The sequence below is a fragment of the Pollachius pollachius genome, assembly GCF_949987615.1.
Source record: "Pollachius pollachius genome assembly, chromosome: 11".
Lineage (NCBI taxonomy): Eukaryota > Metazoa > Chordata > Actinopteri > Gadiformes > Gadidae > Pollachius > Pollachius pollachius.
The window spans coordinates 9,993,575-10,013,809 of record NC_136944.1 but is presented as its reverse complement, the minus strand read 5'-3'; the positions used below and the strand labels follow the sequence as shown (position 1 = coordinate 10,013,809).

Here is a 20,235-nt window from a genome sequence, read left to right as displayed (position 1 = left end):
AGTGTTGCCAGATTGAGCGGTTTATCCCGCCAGAGGGGGCTACTTTTGAAGGACGTTCAGGCAGTGTTGCCAGATTGGGCGGTTTTTCCCCACTCTATCGAGCTACTTTTAATCACGCACCTGCTCGCTATTCTCTTAGACACACACACACACACACACACACACACACACACACACACACACACACACACACACACACACACACACACACACACACACACACACACACACACACACACAGTGCAGGGCAATGCATTTGACGTTTCACATTCTTCAGTTCAATTCATTTTACATTTCTGCATTTTTAGCAATGCTTAGCGCTTTTCATTCAGCGGTAACTTAATTTGTTTCCAACCATTCACTTTTTCTTAAATGGTGTGCATGTTTACATTGTTTACTCCATTTAGACTGTTGAACTTTTGTTCAAATCCCTTCACTTGATTTAGGCCATTTAACATTTCTTTGTCTTAATCTATGTGGCTTGATTAAAAAATATTTTCAACCTCACTTTGTACTACAGCACTCACCGCATTTTCTGCAGGAAATGCATTTTCTAGTTTTTTGGTTTTTTTTTAATTTACAATCCATTAAAGGTAGATCAGGATAGATCAGTCTACCAGCCTACCCATTCGACTGTAGCAAACATTGCTCATCTATCCGTCACACATCTAGGTGGACACGCCCACTTGTGATTTTCAAAATGGCTTGTAACTGCTAATCACACTCACACCTGGTGGAATGTCATGGGACCTCTAAATCACCTATATATCAAATTAGTATTTTTTTCCCTTCTGTGATTTCTATCTGAAAAGTAGTATGACGACGTAGGATATCCGTTTGGGTTGTGGGTGATTATTATGGCCATCGATTGATCATCAATAATCCACCAGTAAATCGACTATAAAAACAATCAGGACAAGACACCATTTTAAAGACATCATTGATATCGCATCACAATATTCATTTGATAATACATGTCTGCTTAAAGGTAAAAGACTGCAGAGACAAGATTCTTTGGTTAAAAATGTGTTCCTTAGTAAATACATCTTGCTAACCATAGTTGTATGGTTCTAAGAGCAACACTTCCAAACAACAGATGCAGGCAGTATGTTATGAGCTAAATTCATCACAGACATGCTGATTGGCTTCACGGTGATACAACTCTTACAGAGAACAGTGAACCCATTTTGCATATTTAAAATACTCATTCTCTTTTAAAAACATATTAGTTCCATATTCAGGTGAGGGTAAACAAGGACCGGAGATGTAATTCACTGTGATGGCAGACAGCATTTACCGCGCTAGGCTATGAGTAACATTGTGGAAATGCTAAACATGTTTTCATTAATCCACCTCAAAATATGCTAAAGCTTCTTTTGCAAGCAACAAAGTTTAATTTTTTTTTGTATTTTTCCCCGAGCCAAACATTTTTCTGGCTTTTTCTTTTAAAGCACATTCCAAAAGGGGGCCTCAGAGTTCTGAACGAGAGGGCACAAAATAAAAGGAATAGAGAGAGAGAGAGATAGAAAGCGAGAGTGAGAGATAATCCATTTAGATACTGGACAAACCAATGTGTAAAGAAAATGATACATATTTTTGAAAAAACTAGGTATGCGAGAGGGTGTGTAGGTATAGCGAGGTAAAGAAGTAGGGATGAGCAGAAAAAGAGAAACGAAAATCTCTCTTGAAGTATATTCACTTTCTGACATTAAAGACATAGTGTGGGCATGTGATGGAGTGATGCAGAGTTTGGAAGAGAGGGGGGGGCATGAAAACGGGAGTGGAGCGAGAGAGAGCGAGAGAGAGAGAGAGAGAGAGAGAGAGAGGTAAAGGGAGGATGACGAGGATACAGAGGAGATTGCCTCCCTCTCCCTGGGCTTTGATGTGGGCCGAGGATAAAGTCAGATTGCAGATTTTGGATGCCGGGGGCTCGCTGGGGAGGGGAGAGGAGAGGAGAGGGGAAGAGATGAGAGGAACAGCAAGCAGAAGATGGAAGAAAGAAAAGGAACGAGTAGGAGGTAGCCAATGAGGGTGTGCAGAAGGGTGTGTAGACTCTTCTTTCCAATTTGGTGGAGGGACTGGCGGTGGGAGTGAGGGGCAAAGGTTGTGCTGAGGAGAAGGTTCTGCACACTCCTCTGGACAGACACACACACACCTTTAAGAGTTTTCTCTTTAACCTAGCGATGTGCTACTCACAGACAGGAGTTCTACCTGAGAGGAAGACAACCTCGCCAACCCCCCCCAAGACACAGTAAATGAAAAGCACTGAAGCGTGCACATTTTAAAGTACTGGAGGTAACAGTGCTGCTTGCTCAATAAAGCCCCCCACAAAACAACACACACACAGTGAGACCCAGTAGTGCTCGACGAGGAGGCCCACAGCCAAACCGACATGTCAGAACTTTTTCCCGCCTCTTCTGCATCGATCACGGCGCTCCGCTTCCCGGGATGAGCGGCGGCCTACACAGCGAGGGGCCTGCCTCACGCGCAGCCCGGCCTCACGCGCTAATTGGACCGTCTGCTCGTCGATAACTTCGCCTGGCCCACGGAGAACGCCCACTTAGGGTGAGGCGAGGGCAGCGTTTCGGCAAGGAGATGAGCGCGACGCCGCGCTCATCACCATAACGAATGAGTGGACTCGTTTTGGACTGGATGGGAACGCGGGATGAGACACAGCCTGAGGGAAACGTTAATTTCTGGTGTGTGTGGTTGTTGGGGGTGTTTTTAATTGGCCTCTAAAGATTACTTTACGTAGCCATCATATATATATATATATATATATATATACGAAAATAACAGGTAAAATACCATGCATAATAATAGAGATATGTGCATTAGGCCCACAGAGGAATATAAAGAGAGAGAGAGAGAGAGAGAGAGAGAGAGAGAGAGAGAGAGAGAGAGAGAGAACGAGAGCGAGAGCGAGAGAGAGAGTATGTCTGTGTGTGTGTGTGTGTGTGTGTGTGTGTGTGTGTGTGTGTGTGTGTGTGTGTGTGTGTGTGTGTGTGTGTGTGTGTGTGTTTACCAGTATGTACACACACAGTTTTGCCAGTGTGTTCATGTCTTTCTGTGTGCCTCCAGCAACGTGCATTGTCCCGGTGGTTCAGATCAGTCAACGAGTCTCAACATCCCTTTCGTGGTCAGGCACTTGAGTATGTGACATGCACAGCGCATTCATATCGCAGCTATGAACTATTTACGCACACATGCACAATCAGCAGTGGGAAGAATGAGGACATGTGGAAGAACATTGCATTGGGTTTTTTTTATCTATCCAGTATGTGTGTACTTTTATGTCTGTGTGTAGTGTGTATTTATTAGTGTATGCTGGCACTGTGCTTGCACTTTTGCCTGTCACACACCTGTAGTTTCATGTCTGCATAGGTCTTCTCCGAACTAAGCTCCACCTGCTGCCTGAACTGCTCCAGAGCGACCTCAGCCTGCTGGACCTGCTGCCTGTGGTCCTCTCTGGCTCTCTCCAGCTGGCCCTCCGCCTCCCTGCACACACATGCGCGCGCGCACACACACACACACACACACACACGCATTGTAGATCAGGCCAGAACAGAGCTGAATTGTTAACGATCAGAACAGGACTGGGAGTCGCAAATGTGCATGCACGTTTAAAACCCCAAAAAGAGATAAACATGGGACGAACACCCGAACCGGTGTGAAGGTGTGACAGTGACAGAATGACAGAAAACAAACATCCACAGGGATGTTCGCGGAGAGGCTTCGACTCGAGACGTTCAAATTGTGTTGGCTCTGACAGTTTTCCTTGTCGCGTTTTCGATTTTTTTTTTCAAACTGTGGTCGCTAGCACACACTGACACGTCTCTGTGTTTGCAGTTGTGCGTGCATGTAACAGTATGTGTGGATCCATCCCGATTCCCCAGTGGGCTGTCTCCGTGCCGCTCCACTGTTACTGGGTGGCAGAGTGGTAGGATGGCAGACTAGCTGTGAGGACTGGGCTGGGCTTGCGCTAAGAAGTGTCAGAATCCCTTCCCAGGTTTCTCCACCCCTGACAGGCCGTGCAAAAGACTGATGCTCATTTGCTAGAAAGCAGTTGCCAAGGGGCTGTTTCCAAGGTTTTAGTTTACCGGCTTGAAAAGAAAGGAAGAAACCAAAAACAATCGTACTGCAGGTAAATAAGCAGATACAGGGGGTAGTGGAGTGGGCTAGGGTGTTCGGCTCCCGGCTGAAAGGTACTGGGTTTGTATTCTCTTTCTTTGAGCAGGATGTTTGTACCCCTGCCCCTTGATGACATGCGTCACAATTTTTGTGGGCAAAAGGTACAACTTCTAAGCATACTTTTTAAAAAATATTTTTCTATGATTTCTTTCAAAAGATTCCTCAGTCTAATTCACAATGTAATGTCTGCACCAGTCAAAATGAATGGACGTACTTCTCATGGCTTCAACTCTTCTATCTGTTTCTGGTTAGTAGTTGAGACACGTGACCATGTCAGATCCATACCAAGCATGCTAATGGAACATTCATAGCCATAGCCAAACTACATAGGTGAATAACATTGGTGAACAACTTTTGCTTACACCTCTGTACACATAGAATGACTCCTGAATGAGAAATAAATATATGACATAAGAAAAATAATATATTCAAAAAGAAATAAAAAAATATTTATGTATATAATCTTTGTCCTGTTATTCCTTTCATGTTTGATTGACTGTTTGTGTGTGTTCGTTTGTAATTGTGTGTATCCGTTGCTAGTAAATTTCAGTGTGAATTTAAAATCAGGATGTGGTCAGCCCAAACACATTTGTAACGGCATAACAGGAACTACAAACACAGAGCACTTTAAAAAAGCCCAAAATAAAAAAACATAAAAAAACGAAAAACATTTGGTCAAATGGTCCTATATTCGACTTCACAAACAAGGCCGCTAAAAAGGTTTAGATGGAAATACACGGCAGGAGTGTTAGGTTGGACTGAAAAGTTACAAACAGTGGATAGTAACAAGGAAACAACAAACAAAACACCAAATGAACGGGGGGAGGCAATGAGAGAAGGAAAGCAGAAGCCAAACAGCACGGCCGAGGAGAGGAGGAGGAGGAATGTGCCAGCCGTCTCTTTTTCCTTTATAGCGTTCCGTTTCTTTGTAATTTTGGTCCCTCTCATGTCGGACATCAAACAAGAGAGAGAAATTGTTGGTTTTTTCTCCATTTTCCTTTTTTCTCCCCTCTTCCTTCTCTACCCCATTTTTTTGTGTGTACTGCTCTGTAATTATTAATCATCACTGCTTCATGGGTGACTGCAGGGCTTCAGGGGGGGGGTGAAGTAGACACAAAAGGGCCGGAGAGCAAAGGAGTGGTGAGAGGGGAAGAAAGGAGAGGAGGATGACATAGGGGGTGTGCATGTTTGTGTGTGTATGTGTGTGTGTGGGGGGGGAGGATGACACAGAAATAGCTAGTTTTGAATCCTCAACAACGGTGTGTTAGAAGAGGAGAGAGAAAGAGAGCAAGAGAGAGAGTGTCAGCCTTTGTTTGTGTGGGTGTGTGTGTGTGAATGTGTGTGTGTGTGTGTGTGTGTGTGTGTGTGTGTGTTTTTTTGTTTGTGACTGACACAACTCATCATAAGCCCACCGTGACAGAGCTTGGAGTCTGCTGCCGGCAGACGGTGGTTTGGGGGGAACCTGGGAGAGGAAAAGGTTACGCGCTACAGATCCACAGAATGTAGAGCAGAACATTTAAGCAAAACATTGAGAACGACACACGGTAAATGAAGACTTTGCATGTGTAAGCCTGAGTGTGTGTGTGTGTGTGTGTGTGTATGCACGCGCAAGGGCACGTGTGTGTATTTCAGTGAATGTGGCAGACGGCGTGTCACCATCAAAAGACTAAGGGAAGTCTGGCAGGGTGAGAGAGAGAGAGAGAGAGAGAGAGAAAGCCACAAAGAAAAATGGAAGGTTTAAAAAACAAAAAAAAGCAAAGGGGTGCCATGTCTGGGGCAGCCTGCGGTCTTAAAATGGCTCTCTGGTCAGAAAAGTGGAAGGAGAGGAGGCTCAAATTAGAGAGGTGCCTTCCCCCGGAGAGGAAGTCCTCGCACGATCTGGTCCTGAAGGGGTGTTTAGAGAAGAGGAGGAGGAGAGGGAGGAGGAAAAACAGAGGGAGGAGGAAGAAGAAGTGAGGGAGGTAAAGCGTGTGAGTGAGTGGAGAAAGGGGAGAACAAGCTTCCGGTGCTCTATCGAGCTGCAGCAGACACAAGTGGTGTTTTATTGAAGTGCGCTTAACTGCACAACGCCTTGTGCTGTGCACGTGTGTGTGTATGTGTGTGTGTGCCGCTGAGTGCACACTGACTTTATCGACTGCAATGAACACTGACATACATGGGAAAGCTCGCTGTGCCGGCACGCACGCTAAAGACATGGGCGGAAACAGAACTAAAGCGCACACACGCACAATTGCTATTGAAATGTCAACCGCATTTAGGATAGGAAAAGGCTGAGGTGTGAGTGGAAGACAAGTACGGTGAACAGGCCCTACTAACAAGGCTAGGCAAGTACACACACACACACACACACACACACACACACACACAAACACACACGCGCACCTCAGGTCGTTATTAGGAAGGAGAGGGAGAGAGATAGAGGGAATGAAACAGACTAGAACTAGAGAAGATAAAGGTAGTTAGAGAGAAAGGGAGAGAAGAAGGAAACAGAAAGAGACTAGGACTAGAGAAGATAAAGGGATCGTTAGAGAGAAAGGGAGAGAAGAAGGAAACAGAAAGAGACTAGGACTAGAGACGATAAAGGGATCGTTAGAGAGTAACAGAGAGAACAAGAAAAGAGAGAAACAGACTAGAACTAGAGAAGATAAAGGGAGATCTAGAGATACGAAGAAAAGGGAGAAACAGAGAAACTGACAAGATCTAGAGAAGAGAAAGGGAGAGGTAGAGTGAAAGGGAGAGAAGGGAGAAACAGAGAAACACTAGAGCTAGAAAACATAAAGGGAGATCTAGAGAGAAAGGGAGAGAAGGGAGAAACAGACAAAACTAGAGAAAAGAGAGGGATAGTTAAAGAGAAAGGGAGAGAAGGAAGAAACAGAGAGAAAGGTAGGAGAGATAAGCTGAGTGAGAGAGACAGCCCGGGATATAAGAGGCTGATAGACCGAGAGAGGAGGGAGTGGGATACAGAAAAAAGGGAGAAACACATTGGGAAAGAGGGAGAGAAATACACAAAACAATATTGAGAGAGTGTTTGTATAAATGTGTTCTTGCATCTGTGAGCTCATCCAAACAGAATGATAACGAATCCACACACACTTCAAAGGCACCTGTGAAAAAAAGCAGTGGAGCACATTAACAAGCAGAGAGAAAATACAAGACTGAAATATTCAGAGCCCTATGAAGACAACATAAAACAAGCCAGCTGATCCTCATGCCTTCCCCTGCCCCCCTAGAGAAAGAAAGAAAGAGAGGGAGGGAAGAGAGAAGAAGAAAGAATGAAAAAGGAAGAGAGCGATAGAGAGACAAAAAGGGTGAATATGTCAGGCCACGGGTGAGGCAATCGAGAGAAGGTATAGGAGCACACAATGAAATTGCGTGAGAGAGAGCGGGAGTGAGAAAGGGAGAGGTGATAGAGAGTGAGAATAGAGTTTGCCTGTTTTGAAACTTGTACACAAATAGTTTTGTTATGACAAAGTACAGAAGCCTCAAGCTTGATAAGAAACAGAATGGCCGAATGGACTAGAATGCATTTCCTTGTTCGCACACGCACACACACACACACACACAGTGCTCTTTTGAGGGCCTCCAATACATTTCACACAACACAGGGAAAAGAGCTCCACTGAAGCTTAACGGAAGTCTCCCACTGTGGTGATTGACATTACACAGATCATTTGCATCACTTAGATGTCCAGTGGTAGCAGAGACAGAACATGATGCGAATGTCCCGTTGATATGACAAGCGCAATGTGCGCTGCATGTACAGTGTGTCTCGGGTATGTTGACTGATCCTAATGTATAAGGTATTGGACAGGGAACCCACATATATAGGCATGTGCTTTTGAAATGGCCTTTGGTTCAATTTAAACACTGCTGTGACTCAATATCAGATCTCAACCCCCTTCTTCTTCATGGATTAAACATGGGATACTGCTGTCTACAATGAACTTTGCAGAGGAGGGATTATTGAGGAAGAGAAGAGAGTGAGAGAGAGAGAGAGAAAAAAAACCTCATAATGAATTCCATACTGTTAATCAGTGCTCTGCAATAATATATTTTCCCATTAGTACATAACTCAATATTAGCAATAGGAATGGGGAGTAGAGAGCCTAATTCTGATATTAATGACAGCGTCTGGAACATGGGGATTCCACTGCACATTAGGTGCGATTTGGCCACATGAATAATGCAAACTATAGTATGACGGTACGGTAACAAGAAGGCAGTAATCCCCAATGCAAACACAGTGTGAATTTACATATTCCAGGCATTACAGGGCAAAACAGAGCTACGTTATTCCGCGTGAATGACTGAAACCCCCAAAGACTTTCCAAACAGAGTATTCTCCCGTTATGAATGAACTAAACCAATATGTTGTACGATTCCACTATCGTCAGCTTAGAAACACACACACGCGGCAAATTTGAGGACGTAATTAAATAACTGCCAATAAGATTTGTTGCACCACATGCATGACACAACTTGCGTAGAATAACTACATTATAATAGTTAACCCTAAATGGTCATAACGCTCCAGAGGCATTAGACAAAAGGCCAATGAAGCTATGAACAGACTTGGATTGTGGTTTCCAGTTGAGCTTTGCTGCATCACTTGACTGGCCGTGCTCTTGGCGTTCAATCTACATCTGGAGGTCACTGTTGCGCAGGCTCTTGCTGTTGATCCCTCTCTCGCTCTTTCTTTCTCTCTCCCCCTCTGGTTTCCTCTGGTGCTTCTCTCCATCTCTATGCTAATGCCCTGTAAGGATCGGAGCCGCACTGGGATGAAAGAATCAGTGGGAAAACTTGCTCCCCTCCTCAGCTCCATGCTGCTCTAAGTAGTTGCTATAGAAACACGAGAGCCAGAAACTTGAATCGCTGCAGCGATGCTCATCTGTGCGGCAGGATAGGCTAATTCTGTGTTTTTTGGTTTCTGTGTGTGTGTTTGTGCGTGCCTGTGGGTATGTGTGTGTGCACGTGTGTGTGTGTGTGGTCTCACGGCTGCTGGTGCGGACAACAGCTGCTGATGAAACACAATCAGATTTGGCCCCGAAAGAATACAATCACTAGACCAGCTGTTCTTTTTCCTTTTGCAATGTTGGAAATAAAGAAGCACAGGTTTAGTTTGTTGGAGTAAATGTTCCAATCCAAGGTTAAACATCAGTAATGAACGCAGATGCAATGCAGAAATAATGCAGTATGGATACTGCACAGACACACACACGCACAGACGTACACACAAACACACACGTCGTCTGAAGGCTGCTACCTGCCTGCTGCCATGGTGATGCTGACAGCCTTTAAAGGCGATCCAGGAGAACTTCAAAGTCAAAGCTGGATGGCACGCACTGCACAAAGTGTGTGTGTGTGCATGTGTACGTCTGTGTGTGTATAAATATATATATATAAGCGTGGGTTTGTGTGTGTGTGTGTGTGTGTACATGTGTGTACCCAGAGTGCTTAATTAGCTGCGGGCCTCAAGTGCCAACTGTCATATCTCAGTATTTAACTCTAAACAAGGGAGTGGTTAGGTCTTTACTGATGCTAACGAACAGAAGATAATTTATGCACAAACAGATCTGTCAGCCCCCCCCACTCGTTCCTCCGAGCAGCGCGGCAAACAGACAGTAACAACCTTCAACGTGTCTTTGCTGTCTTCAAGAGAAACATTAAACGCTGCGCGACACGTGACTACAAAACATGTTTTCACATCATTGCACAATGTCAGACAGCGACAGCCCTAACCGCCCCTTCTCGTTTGTCTCACGGCTTAAGATTTCCTTCGGTCGCCATTTTCAGCCTCAAAAGGAGAAGAAGAGTGCGGATTTGTGTACTTATACTTTTATCGCCCTGCCTCTGGTTGGCCCATTGTGATGTGACGGACAACGGTAATCCCCTCCTTGCCCCACAGGGTTGGCCTGAGATGGTTGAGGCTGCCGCCGGGCTGCCTGGGCTCTCTTGGCTCTGGCCGGCGTGGAACAGAGCAGCTCCGGGTTTTGGGGGGGGGAAAGGGCTGTTACCAGTGTTTTGGCGTGTTGTTCTGCCCAACACATTCTGGCGCCATTAAGGGAGGTTGTTATCTGCCCGTGAGCCAGTAATGTGGTGCTGCGTGGGATTCATTACGCGCTGGAATGTATTGATGGGGTCATCGGTCTCACTGGCTGGACGCAGAGTGCTCGTCCTTCTTCCTTTTCACTCCTTTCTCTGTTTGTGTCAGTGGCAGGGTGTACCGGCTGCACGCTGCTAGGGAGGGAGGAGAGTTGGATGGGTGCTGAGGAGAGAGAGGTTGCTAGGAAGAGGAGCGGGAGGGAGGGAGAGAGGGAGGGAGAGATCAGTGAGAGAAAGAGAGAGAGAGAGAGGGAGAGAAAGAGATCAGCACAGAGGGAAAAATTAGAAAGTGAGGGAGAGCAAGAGAGATAGCTAAAAGAGAAAGAGAGAGAGAGGCGGGGAAGACAGATGAAGTGACAGGGAGGAGGAGAGAAAAGAGGATAGTGTGCAAGAGAGATATCAAGAGAGAGAGAGAGAGAGAGAGAGAGAGAGAGAGAGAGAGAGAGAGAGAGAGAGAGAGAGAGAGAGAGAGAGAGAGAGAGAGAGAGAGAGGTGATCCGGAGCGGGGCGTGTGGGAGTTAATCAAGGGCTTCTTACGCATGAGGACCTGAGGGAGAGCAGGAGGCCATGCTCAGGGAGGCAAGCTGAGATCACTGGAGATGAGGCCTGTCTAGTTCCAGAGGTTAGAACACAGTGTTACCACAGACCCCGGGACAGCATTAGCCTGCTGATCCCTGGATTTACACTCCAAGGGAGGCTTCCTCTTACTGGCAGCATGTTAAACTGGAGGTCATGTATGTGCTTGTAAACAACAGTGGAATAAGGTCAGTGTATTATCACTGACGACAATCTCATTGGCAACACCACTGGGAAAAAACAATGAACAGGATGAACAGAACAATCAAATGTAATTTAAAGAAAATGTAAAGATAACATATATTTAAAATAAACTGAGTTTCTGTTTAGTTAATCAATCGAATAATATCAACTCAGAAAATCAAAGCATGGTTTACTTTGGGTCTTTCCATTTCCATTAATGATTTAGGCATTGTGAAGACACTTTTATCTAAAGGGTATTACAGTAAGATGATTCAGATATAAGGGGATTAATGAAAAAGGTAGGCATTTTGCTCAATGATGCCTATAGTTATACGAGGGACATTGGGGTTCAGACCCAGAACCATTTGCCTGGGAGTCAAAAACCACTAGACTATCCTGCCCTCTATTCTAATAGCAGATGGCAGACAAAGCTTATGAGTACCATCAGTATCACTTCGGCACACATGAGAATGATAAGACAACCCAGAAAGACTGCCCAACTGCATTCCTGCGGCCTCCGGATGATTCCCCATAACAGTATGCAATTGGTTAACTCTGCACATGTGCAGTTCATACACATGTGCAGTTCATACACCAAAAACACATAAATCCAACCACACACAAAAGCATGGACACGCATGCACGGACACGCACAAACGCGCGCACACACACAAGCACACGCACACCAACTTCACGCAGCAGTTGAACACAAGGACCACACACACACACACACACACACACAAACGGCTCTAATTTTGAAGCTGACTAATTGGTTTGTTAATTGTGCAGATAAGGCAGGGCATAGAAACGATCCAAATCCCAAAGTGAACTATTTGTAGTATATGGCCTCTGAGGGGCATGGTATAACTATTGTTTTAGTTCATATGAGTTCATTAGTTAATTTAATTAAACAACAAAACAGAGGTGAGGATTCTAGGTTGAGAAAATAAAAGCACAGCTCGATTAGGGGAGCAAACCAAAAGTTCCACTGACATGGATATGAGCAAAAACATGTCAGGCCACTTATTTTGAAAACCTTGAATATACATCTCTGCTATCAAATAGCAGCGGTTAACACACTGGGAAACTGATGGAGGTGGCACTAGACTATATTATTTTATGCTTGGGTAAAGCGAGGGTATCTATCAGTAGGTTTTAAATGACGCAATGTTTGGGGTGAAAACGGAAAAGCCATAGCAACTGTTGATGAGAGAGACGTCTCGTAGAAATTAGAGGTTTGGTTGGGTGTTAGTGTGTGGGCCAGTAGATGAGACACACAAACTGGTGTGCAAGTCAATCAGGACACATCTGTTCTACATTCGTTCTAAGATGTAATTGATGTCGAGTTGGAGCGTGCAAGAGTTTGGTTGGAGGATGATGACATAGTAACATTGTAAATAATCCGAAAATACACTCAATATGATTGATTTGCCTGGATCATTTTTCATCGCATCACTATGCATCTTGTGGTATTTTTTTTATGTTATAGAATCGACTCAAACTGGAAACATGAAAATTGTAGCCAAAAGTATTTGATAAATATACTATACATATCTTTTTCAGTGAATATGCAAAATGTGTATACCTGTGCCTGTGTTTAAAACCTTGTTATACCGCAGCATCGTAATAATTTGATCGTGATTGGTCAATAACATTCAAAGGGTGTGGATTACTTCTGAATAACGTGATACTTCTGCCTTTGAACAGTTCCGAATCAATGCAAAAACAACTGTGAAACACAACCATACAGATTTTTCCTTGAAAATGCCAAAATTGCTCAAAGCATTGCAGAATAGTTGATATCAGTTGATAAAATCAATGAAAAGCATGTATTTGAAAGTAACTAATATCTATTTTTTGGGAACTGTGACTAAGGTTGAAAAAACCACTCCGAGGTGTCCTGTTATTTGAACATAATGTTCTCAGACTATCCTCCCCTGTCGTGGTATATTCCTTATTTAAATGTGCGCTGCATTATGACAGGCAGAAAGGTCTGAACTCATAAGGAATGATGGTAAACTACAGCTGGTTGTGATAACGTCAGCGGCTCGATAACACGCTGCAACTCCATACGCTTTCACTCTGCTGGTATTGATTGATGACTGAAGAGTCTGAAGTTTCATCATCACAGTGGAAAACTACCTGAGAGACTCTTCAAGTTTGGCCGTCATCGTCTTCGCCTCTGTTCTCTCCTTCTCTGCCTTGCTCAGAGTAGTCAGAACCTACGATATGAGAGAGAGAGAGAGAGAGAGAGAGAGAGAGAGAGAGAGAGAGACCAAGTTATAGCGAGAGACAGAGTTGGACAAAGGTAGAAAAAGAGATAGGGGCGGATAAAGAGATTTAAGATATATAGAGGTAGAAAAAGAGAGAGAAGTATTGCAAAAAAGAGAGAAAGAGAGAGAGAGAGAGAGAGAGAGAGAGAGAGAGAGATAGGGATAGAGATGTATAGATAGAGAGTAAGATAGAGACATAAGAAGAGATGGAGACAGAGGTAGAACAAGAAATAGAGAGAGAAAGCAAACAAGGTGGAACCAGAGGTCGATGGTAGACGAAGCGATAGATCGAGAACAAGAGGTAGAACTAACTAACCCTGTGCGAGCATGAGAAGACACACAATGAAACCCCAGTCCTCCCTCCCCTCCCCATCCCCCTGGTCCAGGGTCTTCTCCTGTTCAGCCGGCCCCTCAGACACACTCCTCTGGCTCTATCCACAGCAAGGGCCTCTCTCTCTAGTGCCCTAGTCCTTTACCCTCCGTACAGGGCCCCTGGCATGTACACATATGTCCCTACCGCTCCGTACACGTGGATCTGCTTTACAGCTGCTCGGGTATCTTAACAGCGGGGGGGGGGGGGGGTGTACAGGATAATAGATGGCCCGCTCTTTACTATCAGATCTCATCTTCTTTCACCTTGCTAATGATAGTTGGAGGGGGGAGGAAGGTAGCATGATGTGCCCTGATGCAAAATAATATTCACACAATTTATATTAATATTAAGAGTGCAGAGATGTGGAGGAGATATAGGGAAAGTACTACTGCTGGGACATCAAAAGACACACAGTCGGTATGAATGAAATGCCCTCTGACCCTGATGAAAGAGACCGGAGGCCTGCTAGTGATCCACAGGTGTACAGGGGGCTAGAGGGGCCCGTAGCCTGTGGTACAGATGTGCCCGTCTGCCTTTAACATGCACCCATTCCCTCACACACACACACGGAGACGCGCGCACGCACGCACACACGCACGCACACGCACACACACACACACACACACATTTTGTGTCTTTGATGATGATGACCCAGGTGGTGCTTGTACAATCTTAAAGTTTAGGTTCTGAAGGGTCTGGTCTGGTCTAGTTTGGCATGGTCAAGCCCACTACTCATTAGGAATGGCCTTTGTAATCTATACTTTATGACAGCCTTTGAAGATGGATGCTTTTAAGAGGAGAGGACCATGTGCGGGGCCAATTAGGGCCAAAGCCATGTTCTAGTAGTGCTAGGCCACGCTTTTTAGATCAGACATGTGTTTGCGTGACATTACGGTCCACATGGAAGCATGGTATCTGGTCCCCTGCTTTATTGAGACTGTCCCTTTGACCAGATCCAGGTCAACCCGTACTACGCAGCTCTTTAAAATACACTTTTATCCTCTGCGACTTACAGTGAATGGACATGGATGTCATTAAGGAGCAGGTAGGGATTTAGCTTCTTGCACAAGGACGCCTACAGGTAGAGTAGGTGTGGGCTTCAAACCCAGTACCTTTCGGCTTGCAGTCAGGCAGCGAGCACCTTACGAACTACACTACACTATCCCTATACATCTCTCTCTCTTCCTTATCCTCACCCAATTCCTCAGCTGCCTGTTAATCCAGTTCTGACGGTAGCGGGTCCTAACCTGACAATAGCGAATGGATCCATCCATCAAAGAAGCAGACGAAGAGAGCCACTGATAGCTGCCGTCCACAGGCTCTATACTCCAACACCCCCCTCCCCTACATAAATTGCTGTGTGGGGAGCTTCTTCACATGCTCCATAATGAAGCCATCAAAGCGTTGGCCGCTGAGACGGACAGGTTTTATGTGAAGGGGAGCCGATGTGATTTACCTTCCCCTCGCAGTGGATCTGCAGGTCATCCTTCTCCTGCTGAAACTTGATCTCTTGGTCCTGGGAGGGGAAGAGGGGACACCATTTAGAAGAGCTACCGATATACGCAAATCATTTCTGAATGCTGTTCTCTCCCAAAGAGAGAACAGAAGTACAGAAATGAGGCAAAGACAAAGTCAAGAGTCACTATCAGGTATGTTATTTACGGAGAGGCCAGCAAAGAGGCTAACAAAGAAGTAGCCCACAGCTAACAAGTGTTCGCTGTGCATTTTACAGCGAGGTCTTAAATTCAAATAGTTGGGAAAAAATACGCACTGTAACACTGATTTCCCCCGCTCAGTGTGCAGTTAATATTTCCCCTCACAGAGAACCACCCTACCCGGAGCTGTTTCTGTCTCCTGTGCTCAGCCTCCTGTAGCTGTTGCCTGAGCTGGGAGGCTACCCGCTCCATTTCCTCCATCACCTCCGAGGCCTGGTTGAGAGCAGGAAACCCAAAATTGTTACTTATATGTCACTATTACACGTGACATGGGATCCTGACATTGTGTACTGGCCATGAACCCATTTCTTGAGAAGCATATCATCCTCATGTTGTTCGTGACTTTACACTGAAACATGCATACATTTCTCTTAATATACGTGTCACAAAGCAGGGGGGACAAAATAGTGTTAATAGTAATAGTGACAATGGGGATTGAACTGCAGGTCGAAAAAGGTAATGGGTTCGATTGCCAATGGCATCCTACGTGGAGGCATCTTTGAGCGAGATGGTTTGTTACATTTATCTGTTAATGAATGATTTGTAGCTGAATTCAGTGCAAAGTGGCTTTGGACAAGAGCATCTTTTCAACTCAATGACTCAATAAATAATACAAAATATGTCCCGATAATCACGGGCACATGTCGAATACGTTAAAAACTCTTCTTTGGGAGGTGAGTGTTGATCCGAGAACCAGAAGAGAGCCTGTGTGCGTGTGCGTGTGCGTGTGTGGGTGTGTGTGTGTGTGTGTGCGTGCGGCTTCTACTTGAGGCGGTGGGGCTCTGCAGGTACCTGGGCAGCAGAGAGGGCGTGTTCCTGTTGATAGTGGCTCATGTCGGCCTGGTGCGTGGCCCGGAGCCTCTCCGAGGCCTGCTCAAACTGCTCACTCTGCTCCTCCTTCTCCTTCAGCAGCGCCATGCTTCTGCAGGAGGAGCAGGGTAATTATTCCGCGATATGCAATGAAAAGAGTTTGAAAAATCCACTGAAGTGAAGCAAGTAAAGAAAGGTGGAAGTAATCGTTATGAACCCCCTGTTTGGGTGAATCTTATCTTCTATTTGAGTTTTATTTTTTTTGGTCTAATAGGGCTTGTACATCAGAATGCATCATGGGCATTTAGTTGGTGATACTCAATGATGTTTTTGAGTACTCAAGAGAGTTGAAATCCTAAATAAATGTAATTAGTATATGCTAGAACCTCCTAAGATGGCGCAATTTGATTGGTTCACTATCTCGGGATATTGGCCGATATCCCATGATTGAGATCTCAAACTCGGGATATGTTTTCATCGCAAAATGTCGTCTCGTCAAGCTAATAAAAAACAAAGAAACCGCTAATAAAAACAAATAAATCCCGGCAAAAAGTGTCATCTTGTTTATTTTTGGAGTGTTCACGTTTAGTATATATACTAAAACAATTACTCACCTCAGGCTCCGTGAATAGTGGGGAATAGCCTATGCTATACTCACTTCGCTTTCGGCGAATAATTGTTAAATATACAGAATCTTAGGCTGATCAAAACGTTGTTACACAATCTCACCCCATAATGAAAAATGATTTCATGATTAACAACTAACAATGACCAAAACACTACGACTACCGTTAAAATTCTTACACTCCTATACTACCAGAACCGAGGGGGTCATTGCGATGTGACTTTTGCTAATTCAGGCACGTCGGCTTAGCTGAAATGTATGGGTTACGGTAATTGTCTAGCATTGAGCCAAAATGGTGAACTCTTGGCCTCCTGTATCTACACGATATCCCCCTGTTTCCCCGTACCGTCGGCTAGCCTCCTGGAGCTCAGCGCCCAGGGTAGCCACCTGGATCTCCAGCTGGCCCTTCTCCTGGGTCACCTTCTGACGCAGAGCCTTGCCCGTCTCCACCTCCGCCGACTGCTGCTTCACCGTCACTTCCAGCTCGCGCACTGTCTTCTCCTGGACGGCCAACCAATCACACAGAGGGATGAGATAGTGTGTGGTGGTTCGGGTGTTGGGTTCCAAAAGGTACAGCTAGCTGTAGGCTTCCCATGTGAGAGGTGGCTAATCGTCGACCTGCTCATTAATGACATTTCTCTTTTTTTTACTTTAAGTTGATTCCAATAAAGAGATCTGCTAAATGAGTTAATAGTACATTTTAAACAAGGAAACCACTAAACCAACGGTCGAGCTACAACAAACAAGTTTGTTAAAGCAGCAAGTGCATTTAACAACTACAGGAGAAAAGCAGAAAATGGATATGTTCTCTTTAAATACCTCTTCCACTACCATGTTTGGTTAAAAAAATAGCTATCATCCCCCATACAAATTTTACTTTGCAATTCAAGTAAAAGTTTCGGTTGTGAAATTGATCGTAGCCTCAAACTGTCTGGTTTACACCGGTGTTATTCAGCTTTTGGTATAAAGTAAGAAGCAAACATGTGTTTTAGATAGTGCACCAAAGGGGAGGAAAGAATTCGCCATCAAAACACGCAGTGTAAGGTCTTATCCGGGGAAAATTGTATGAAGAGAAAACCCTTTTCTTGGCTTTGGCGGCTGTGCTCCTTCAGTCAGATAAGTTTAACGGAGGCTGTTTTTGAAGTCAAATGCCTTTGAAAAGTTTCTCAAGCTCGTCTCTTCCAACACCAGGCAACTGTTTCACCTTTCTGCCCCAATTCTCACTCTTGGATCAGCTCCCGACAGTTGAAAAACTTAATAGGTTCTCTTTCTTTGCAAAGCCTTTGAACTCCATGTGTAAATGTCCATAGCAAACCTACCACGCCTCAATTCTAGAGAAAAAAATCCCAACCTTGAATATATTTGATAGAAGATTTGGGTTTTCTGTCAGTTAAAACTTCCTGCTTTCAGTTTTTAGTAGTTTAGGTAATTGTCACCATGTCGCGACACCATGAAAACCAGCTATGAACGTGGCAGACTTAAGACTTTATTGGCGTAGGTTTAGATCTTTGTAAAACGATAAGTTATGGCATTCACTTGCTTGCACTCTCTTGATAGAAAAACAAGCAGCGCAAGGTAGCTTGTGTAAACGATTCCCTTCAGGGATGAATAAAGTACCCATCTATATATTTTTCCACTCATCACCTTTGGTCCAGTAACACTTTCGATGTTGACGTTGCTTATCCAACCAAGTAAAATAAATAAGCTTACCAATGAAAGGGGGAAACTACATTGACATGTGCGCAAAAATATTGCTGCAAAATAAGGATTTAATATTATTGCACCAGAACAGCTGTATCATTACAGATTGAACTTCAGAGATACATTAACACAGAAGACAACGTAAACAGTGCCTGTGTGAATAAGCACCTATCCGTCTTGTATCATACCGCAAAGCCAACAAGGTGCTGTGTGCTGAAAGATGACTCGGCTTTGCACAGTGCACCTTGTGTCCAATAGTGTGTGTCGTACACTGCTCTAGAAGGGGGCGTGTATGTGTGTGTGTGTGTGTGTGTGTGTGTGTGTGCACGTGTCGCCGGGGAATGTGGCGTTGGCAGGGCTGATGCAGGCGATGACAGCTCTGTGATTAGAGAGGGAGCGTGCTCGTCAATCTGAAGCGACGACAGACCACAGTGATGACAGCAGGTGGGGGCAGAGGAGATGGAGAGTGGTTGAGGAAGAGGGAGGACGAGGAGCAGGAGGAGGAAGAGGGTGCAGAAAGGGCACACGGCCAGGCAGGTGGAAGACGACACCCAGGGCTGGTGGATGGGGTCTGGGGTGTGTGGCGACACCTGATAAGAGCTAACTGTGTGTGTATGTGTGTGCGGAGTGGAACTGTGTGGTTTAAGACTTGCACATTGACCACCACTCATCTTGCAAGAACGTTTGGCAACCAAATAAAAAAAATATAAAAGCTCCTAATAAATTTTTAGCAATAATTTGCTAAATAATTTATTATCAGTGGCTAAAATTGTACCAGGGCTTAATGCAGGGGAAATATTGATGGTCTATTCATTTTAGCCACATGACACACACACAAACACACAGTACAGTCTACCCCTTCAAACCGACAACATCCCACAGTGACCGATTGATGTACAAACCCGGCCAATCACATTACGTTGACGACAATATTCTACAAGAGAACATCTTAAACTGAAATCTAAAAACGGTTTTAAAAGCGATGCCTCAGAAGAACTTGAAAACAAATAGTGGCTTATTGTTATTTGAATGAGAGAACGAGGCTGGGTCTAAAAGCAGCTTCTCTATGGAGACATCAAACACTACAGGAGGTGCTACAGCCAATCAGGTAGGACGCTACCCCTGTTGAAAAGTCAAGGAGTGTGTGTGTGTGTGTGTGTGTTCAGTAAAAAGAGCAGCTAATTTCACGTGACAGAGGGCCCTTTTCATCCGAGTAGGTCTCGCCTGTGCTTAAATATTAAAGAGGGAGGCCCCTTACTGAGGGGCCCCAGCAAGGGTCGACTTTTGATGAAGCCTCTTAAATGTGAGCCTGCTGACAGACTGAGACCAGTAGTGTGTGTGTGTGTTATCTGTGGCGGGTCCTGAATGCTAATGTTGCTAACAATGCTATATTCATTAGGCCCAGCACATCTGACTGGCCCCTGGTGTCGCTAATCCTAGCCAACCAAATGCATATAATCCATCCAAAACAAGACCAAATCCTTTCATATGCGATCAAAGGAACAGTAGCACTGGCAGGTGTGTGTGTGTGTGTGTGTGTGTGTGTGTGTGTGTGTGTGTGTGTGTGTGTGTCTTGGCGCGCAAGGAACATCATAATGAACAGTTCTTCATCACAGAGATCTACCAGATAAGAGACGAGGCTCTGCCTGCCGGTTCAAGCGTGTACTCATTCCCCCCGCGTCCGAC

General features: G+C 44.9%; 1 protein-coding gene across 1 annotated transcript in view; it reads right to left on the bottom strand.

Moving 5' to 3' along the window:
* The window catches only part of cep112 (centrosomal protein 112), a 110,532-nt gene that overhangs the window by 62,110 nt on the left and 28,187 nt on the right, over positions 1-20,235 (bottom strand). The window contains exons 13-18 of the mRNA XM_079747190.1: positions 17,195-17,349; positions 16,206-16,335; positions 15,534-15,626; positions 15,155-15,214; positions 13,195-13,274; positions 3,363-3,498 (exon numbers count right to left, since the gene is read on the bottom strand). Of these exons, the coding sequence (XP_079603316.1) occupies positions 3,363-3,498; positions 13,195-13,274; positions 15,155-15,214; positions 15,534-15,626; positions 16,206-16,335; positions 17,195-17,349 (654 nt within the window). The remainder of the gene's footprint in view (positions 1-3,362; positions 3,499-13,194; positions 13,275-15,154; positions 15,215-15,533; positions 15,627-16,205; positions 16,336-17,194; positions 17,350-20,235) is intronic.